Here is an 8,112-nt window from a genome sequence, read left to right on the forward strand (position 1 = left end):
ACACACACAAAGAGAGCCAGAGACAGAGACAGAGAAGGAGGCAGAGAATGCCAATCCAAGCACTAAGGAAATCATTATCTCACACATTTACACAATGTTGTATCAAGAATTTAATCTCTTATACTTTTAATTAAAATTCTTAATTTTATTGCATATTTGGCTTGTGTTTCAGGTACTAATTATTTTAATTTATCCATCTCTATTGATATATTGCCTATAAGTACCTGAACTATCCATTCAAACTGAGAAAAAGGTGACCACTCTCTCATCACACTGTTTTCTGAGCTTAAAAGGCAATAACTTTAGTTCTTTACATAGTTTTCTTAGAAAAACTCAACTAGCTGAGCTCTGCTCAACAAAGTATTCCCTGTAAGCAGAATAAATAGATCATTTTATTTTAATGCTTGGTGTTACATACAATGGAATGGTATAGAATTATCACTGCATCACACTCTGATGTTTGTCAACAGAGGAACTCTGGTTTCAAAAGAAGGGACAAGTGCTTTACATTTCACTGGTTAATGTCTGTGATTAAATTGTACTTCTGGTCAGTTCTCAATGTACAAAAACAGGGAGAAAAATAAAACCTTGATAGACACACCAGATGGGTGCCCACAGTGATGCTCTCATGTTCCCAGTTCCCTGTTGGAGTTAACCTAATGAATGTGAAAATCATGTTATTTCATAGAGGGTATGTTTTGAGCTACTTTTTTTAGGAATAAGCACTTAGAGTGAGAGGTCTATTGACAGAAAATGAAAAGGATGTAACAAATGGCCGAGTTATGGCAGAGAGAACAGAATCTATAAATAACTTGTATCCTACCAAATACACTATGCCTTGATGTTTTCTCACATTAGGGCTTGAGGACACTAGGGTGCCCAGAATAGAAGCACCCCCTTTTCCTTGCAAGCTAGTCACTAAAACTCTTTAAGTGTCAAATTTAATGTATCACTTTTTTTTAACTCATCCTTGTTTTCTAGAATTTCACGGGCATCAATAAGCAGAAAGGAGATAGTGCAGAAACATGAATAATATAGGCTTTGGCCTTCACTATTATGCAACCTTAAAATCTGGAGGATGCAGAGAGAGTGTCAAAGAAATGTTGTCAGAACAACATAAATTGAAACATGTATTCTTTGAAGATGTTCTTAAGGATGATCAAGGTGGCAGATGGACTGGAGAAATACATATATGGTGCATACTTCTTCTACACTATATTTTGGAATGTTTAAATTAATTGTACTTATGGATAGTTCAATTCTATTGAACTTGTTTGTTATTAGACTAAAAACATGCTCACAAAATAAGCTACTTCAGATATATCTATCTCCTTGATACAATACAGCTGATGAATAGCAACATTCTCAGGCTTTGGGTTCATTAAATTGTCTACCTTCATTCACTGTGACCTAACATAATTATATGTGATTTTCAAACTTCAGAATGTTACATGCATATTACCAAAGTGTGGATCCATATGATACTAAAGGGAAAGAAGAGACTTTCTTCAATTTTCACACTGAGTCTGGTATTTCTAAATAATTACATTTTATTTTATGAAAAGAATTCCATTACAGCTCTGAATACACCGAGAGGCGAAAAAGCATTACAAAAGTCTGGTTCAACATTGGGTGCAAGACTTCAAAAGGTGGACACTCCACACTCATTCTTAAAGACAACTCGGCACCTCAAGACTTTGAGATAAGTGTCAATCTTATGGATGTCCCTTTTAAAGCAGCGGCACAGGTTATAAATGGCAAAAAGATGAGTGTCTTCATCAGATGACTGCAAGTCTTTGAGTCCAGACCAGGCAGGGAAGTCAAAATTTTCAAAATTTTCTTCAACTTTAGCCTGAGTCTAAACATCAAGTGGAAAGGTATTATTGACATTATCCTGTTCTCTCTCTCTCTCTCTCTCTCTCTCTCTCTCTCTCTCTCTCAATGATGAATTCTATAGAGCTTAGTAGGTGTCCAGAAATATAATATGACTCTCATAACATAGAATCCAACACTGTCAGAAGCTAATAGCTAAAATAATTTCTACAATAGACAGTCATATATACATATATATATATACATATATATATTATAAAATGTAGTGAGAAGGCTACACCAATCCTTTCCCTTTGAGTAGTTTTATATGCACTCAGTATTTCCCTTGATGTGTTCTTTATACCATATTTACTCAGGTAGAGCGTCCTGATGCTTTTCTTCTTTTCAGATATATCCATATTTTGTGTACTTTATTGAATCTTTCTACAAGGTACAATCAATACAGGAAATGATTGTCATACGATCTTCTGAGTGCCCAAACTATCCAGGAAAATTACAGTCCAAATTACTCTGAGGCACAACAATTTTCTATGGTAAGCAATGTTCTGTGAACTTCTTAGTAATTATCCTTTGATGTGAGTATTTCAAAATTCTTTTGCATTACTCAATTTACCAATTGCATATATAGCATGAACAAAGGCATTCAAAACAACAGCTTACCCTGTTGTATAAGGTCTGAAGTCCCTCCAGAATTATAAGATTTTTGTCCTTCATATCAACAGCTTTTTCCCCCATACTAACAGAAGCTCCCGGAAGAGCAGTCACTGCAGACACCAAGTGTTTCAGAGGTTCTTTCCAGGAAACTGAAACATTGATGATTGAGTTCAGGAAGTCTTCAGTCTAAGAAAATATTATTGGACACCACATTAAGCTAAGTGACATAGAGCTGAATAGTTAGCTGCCTATGGTTTCTTCACAAAAGAAGCAAACCGCAGTATATTTTTATTAATAATATATGTTAAAGGTTTCATATTATACAAATATTTTCATTCTAAATAAATGTTGTATAAAGGTATATTTTCAGCTTTGGAATTCCACTTTGCTAAATAAACCTAAGTAGGTCTTAATATTTCTTTCAAAATGATGATATTGGAGTTTCTATGCATTTTACCATGTGGCCTAGTTAAATCTATTCTCTTTGATTTCTTGCTTATCTGTGAGTAAAACAGTTCTATAGGGCTTGATAGGTGTCTAAAAACATGACTCTCATAATTTTCTCATAACTTTTCAGTTTACGATGTCAACACCGACAGAAACTAATGGCTCAAATAATTTCTACACTAGTTACACAAATTGATTTCTCATATTCTTGTAACTTTTATGTAGAATATTAAAATATGTTCACTGAAATTAATTGTTTTCCAAATTTTATTTTTCAGGTATCTGCGTGATTCACATCCATTGGTTCTAGGGAAGTTTTTTATGTATTGACATGTGCAGTAGAAAAACTATTACAGAACATTACTTTAATTCAAGGCATCAGTAGAAATCAGAATGAAATTTTGACTAATAATTGTTAGTGCAGTTCCAGGGTAATTCAAAATAAAATGTTTTTATTTGCTATGAGGAATCCTAGAGATTATGAAAACAAAGACCATAGAGAAGTGCAATCAGAATTTCAAAAAATGTTTATGTTTAGGAATGAAACAAACAGGCCAGTACTGGTCAACATGATGCTAGGAAAATTAGACAATAATGATGAAGAATGTATGCATGACCTGAAAGAAATTTAGGATAAATTCTTTCTTGACATGCAAATGAAAAAATTTCATAGTGTCCTCAAAACAATAAGCTATTGTTTATCATCATTGAATATTTCCATGCCAACAGAATGCTATGTGTATTGTCTAGAAAATTCAGTTTGTACAAATGTTTTCTTCCATTTCTATTTCTATTTTTCTTTATGTAGTAAATTATTTCACAGAGTATATTATATATGTATTATATATGTATTATTATACTTGTATTAGTAATACACATATGACTAGAGAATAGATTATGTGTAGGAAGCAAATTTGCATTTTAGTTCTATGTAAACCAAACTCTGATGTTTATGACAAGTAGTCAAAGGGAAGAGATCCTAGCCCATATACAGTAGATGTTCAGAGTTATCAAGATCCCATCAAAATGGAAGTCATCCTGAGATCGTGTATAGAGGAGTCTCTTAGAAAGCTGATTTTCAGTTAAGAAATATATGAAGACAGACCAGTCAGGGAAGACTATACAAATAATAAATGAACAGAAGTAGTCCCACAGACTTTAGAAACTTAGTAAGAAAGTATTTCTGCTGCTGGAAGGCAGAAGATTTTTTGGTGTCATACCCACATATACAACTTGGTTTGTATTTGCTCTTTTATGTATCTAAATATATTTAAGAATGAGTGTCCAGTTGAGAGAAGGGCTTCCAAGGGGACAAAGAGACAGTTTGCTGGACAGTTAGAACTAGGGAAAATGTGAATTGGCAGTGATTTGACTTAGTGCTAAAGTTATCAACTATATGATGCCATTATTTTCTGACACTTTCATCTATTAATGCTGAGATTATCACATTTCTCATGGCCTTAATAATCATATATAGCAAAACTAGCAAAACTAGCACATATGGAACATTATTTGTTTGGCAAAACAAAACAAGGAAGAAACCTACTTTCATTTCATGGACTTCCTCTAGATTCTCTGGAGTATGGATGGAAGCAGTGTGACACAGGGGAAGTATCCTGTCTTTCATCCAACTTCTCTTGGCAAAATTTATATCCTGAAAGAAATTAAACGTTTTGATTCATTTGAGGTTTCACAATTTAATGGGAACATACATGATCATAAGTTCATTTGATAAACAACATATTTTTAATATTTTAGAACTATGCATTACTTGACACAATGGATTGCTGGAAACATAATCTGCCTACCTTTCCTTTCTCATACATATGAAAACTAAGCTACTGTCCTCCCAATCACTTCCCCCTTAATGTTCTTTTACATTGTCCTTTCTAATGTTATGATTTGTAAAGAAAGAAACAAAGTATCTCCAAACTCCTAATTACTACATCTTTAAGTATCAGATTTCCTTGGACTTTGGCTAAATGTTATAAAATTAATATTATTTTCCAGTTCCCTAAATATCTCATTTTTATTCATAGAAAGATGATGTGCTTTTCAAAGCAGGGATTGTGCCTCTATAACTTTGATATTAAATATTACCAGTGGTGTTCACACAATGTTTGTGATAAATATGCAATTCATTATTGTTGATACAGTCAACAAATTAACCATTAAATTCCAGGCATATTTTAAGGAAATATACAGCTGTGATTAAACTAAGAATTCACAAAAATATATTGATATCAATATAAAATATTTATATTAATAATATGAAAAATGTACTTGTATAAGGTATTAATTAGGAAAATACAAAATTACTTAATTTTAAGTTTCAGACAATTTACAAAAATTAAAGAGTTCTTAGAAATGTTATACTGCTGAAAAATTAGAAGAGAAGATTAAAGAGGTTTAAAAAACACTAGGGAAGGAAACTAAAAATGGGAATATCCTATGGATGTAAGGATGTATATATAGTACATATACTCAGTTTTCAATGGAAATGTGTCTATTGTTTCCTCACTGTCAAGATTCTGAACCAATGATTTATATCCCCAAGGAAGAGGTAATGTATTTTTGGTCTAAATTAGCTCTTCAGTTGCACTAAGGCTCTTTCCTGAAAATGAAAAACCATAATTCTTAGAATCTGTGAATTTTAAACGAGAGTTATTGTATTTTATCTTTGTTTTTCACTATTTGCATGGTTTCCCTTTTCTTTATTCTTTTTATTTAAGTACCTCATGGTTTTGATTTTTTTTAATTTATTCTTTCGACATAAGTAACTTCAATGCAATTCTCCTTCACTAACTATCTCCAGATCAATATGTAAGGAATGAACATAAAGACAGAACCCAAGAATAGATTACCAGGAAATCAAAGTTTCTGTGACAAAGATCAAAACAAGCTGTTATTTTATAGTTATTATAGAAAACTTTACAATATCATTTAATGCTTTGTAATATTTTTTTGAGAATTGAATGAAACTTCACATTCTGCCCATTCTACTTTTGGTATATGATTCTTTCTATTACCTATAATGGTGAAAAGTTTGTAATTGTGTACATGATACATTCCAATTTTATTAGTGTTTGGCTATTTGAAAGACCTTTAAGATAAGAATCCAGAAGCAAGGGCATTACTTACAAATTCACGGTATACATCTGCAGCCATGATAAATGTATTATGAGACTGTTCAACCAAACGATGATATAGGTCATCAGTGGACACAATGGCAGTTGGTTTGGAGGCCACGTTTTCCCAAAGGAGCAAGCTTGACACCAGCAGCAACAGTTGCATACCTGCTGTCAGAGAAACAAACTGAAATGATCTATGCATATGAAGTTACAACAATAAAAAAATGTTGTCTTTTCTGAGGGCTATCGGCCATGTGGTTTGATTTGCTATTGTTTAATAGGTTATTTATTTTCATAACTTGGAAAATACAAAAATTAATGACATTTCTCCATTACAGAACTGGAAATGGAGGAGACCTCTCAGAGTTTGAATTTGCTCAAACATAATTTTTCAAGTAGTTTTAAGCACATAGAATTTTGACTAATCATTGAAATAGAAATCTCAAGTCATTATGTGAACATAGTTGATGTTCTTGAGATTTATGTTTGTTTTTCATTTTATTAAATACATTATTATTGCAATTAATTCACTTTCCTTATATATAAAATTACTTAAGACTTTGGGAATTTGATAGTTAATGGTTAATTCAGATTGATTCAGATAGAGAAAATATTTTGTTTGGTACACAAGTGGATAATAACTTCCTGTTTCTGAAATTGAAGTAATTGGAGTATTTAGTCTTTTAGGTCATTTAATATTTTAATTATCAATAAGCCCTATTACTTTCAATAACGCAAATTAAGTTATAAATTTTGTTGTTCTGGAAGCGTGCTTCATAGTGGAAGGTGTCAATTGCTGGTGCTCCACAGGTACCAGGAACATTATCCCCTTTTGTTCTCCTGTTAATGAAGACAATGTATAATAACTGAGAATTTTCTTGCATCTACAACACAAGGAGAAATCCCACTTGAAAGTCACTGCTCTCACAAGTAATTGAGCAAGTAGAATATAGAAAGTCCTTTCATCTCTCTGTTACCTCTTCTATGGAAGAGGATCAAATATCAGTTCTCCAAAGATGCAGAGTAGATGTAAACACATGGAGCTTTGATTAAACATGAGCTCAAGAACACAAGTCATTATTTGTACATATTTGAAGTTCAAGACTATTTTACTAAACTCAAATCTCCTCCCTTAACCAGAAACATGGTAAAATGTTTCTTTCAAAGACGAGGCAATAGTTACTGATATCAACAGGTCAAAACTGAAATATTTTGGAGGCACTTTGACAAGCACATCACATTCAAAAGTAAATATACACTCCAACACATCATGAACATGTATGCACTATTAATGTTTACTAAGAGGTACATGGATGAATGTCAACTTACCAGAGCCCGAAAGAGTCAAAGTCAGCTGCATTTCTGAGCAGATCCAGGACAGTGTAGGCTCCCAGCCAGGAAATCTGCTTCACCTAAGCTATGTCTTCATTCAACTTTCTGCCTCCTATATATACTACCAGACCGTACCCAAGCATAATCAGAGCTTGGGGCCAGACTGAATCAATGTCTATTGATCAGCAACAAACTTCCCTCAGGGATATTAACACCGTCTTTACATTTAGCACAGTTTTACCTCAATATGTGTCACACTGCATTTCCCCCATATGATCTGGAGAGTTCAAACCATTCTCCAAATCACTAAGATCATCTGGAATGATTGATTACTCATTTTCAGGTCAGCAGGACCTTTCCCCTATACTATACCTTAGTTCAAGATCTTATGTCTGTCATGTCTTCTGGAAAATTACTTAGTATTTCTGGATATAAGGAATGCTTTCAATAATTATATGAACGTTTGTTCCCTCTATATCTACAACAGTCAATTTTTCTAGACTGTTTTATTTCTTCCAATAACCACAAACACTGTAAAATATTTCTCTCCAGAAATTAAACTGAGACATAGAGAAACTAACAGAAGTTGTGAACAAAATGAAATTAACAGATATTTATAGACATGCCATCCTAAAGCAAAGGGATATACTTTCTTACCAGCACCTCATGGTAACTTCTCCAAAACTGATCATATAATCAGTCACAAAACAGGCCT

At 32.9% G+C, this 8,112-nt stretch overlaps 1 protein-coding gene across 2 annotated transcripts; it reads right to left on the bottom strand.

The window, feature by feature from the left end:
- Positions 1-1,532: 1,532 nt before the first annotated feature.
- Positions 1,533-7,486, bottom strand: Prl3d1l2 (prolactin family 3, subfamily D, member 1 like 2). 2 transcript variants are annotated; one of them, NM_001436342.1, is given in 5 exon segments: positions 1,533-1,858; positions 2,494-2,673; positions 4,481-4,588; positions 6,076-6,230; positions 7,395-7,486. In NM_001436342.1, coding segments are annotated over 5 exon segments (690 nt in total). In that variant the 5' UTR covers positions 7,426-7,486; the 3' UTR covers positions 1,533-1,642.
- Between the last annotated feature and the right edge of the window lie 626 nt (positions 7,487-8,112).

This window comes from Rattus norvegicus, chromosome 17 (assembly GCF_021556685.1).
Source record: "Rattus norvegicus strain SHRSP/BbbUtx chromosome 17, alternate assembly SHRSP_T2T, whole genome shotgun sequence".
NCBI lineage: Eukaryota > Metazoa > Chordata > Mammalia > Rodentia > Muridae > Rattus > Rattus norvegicus.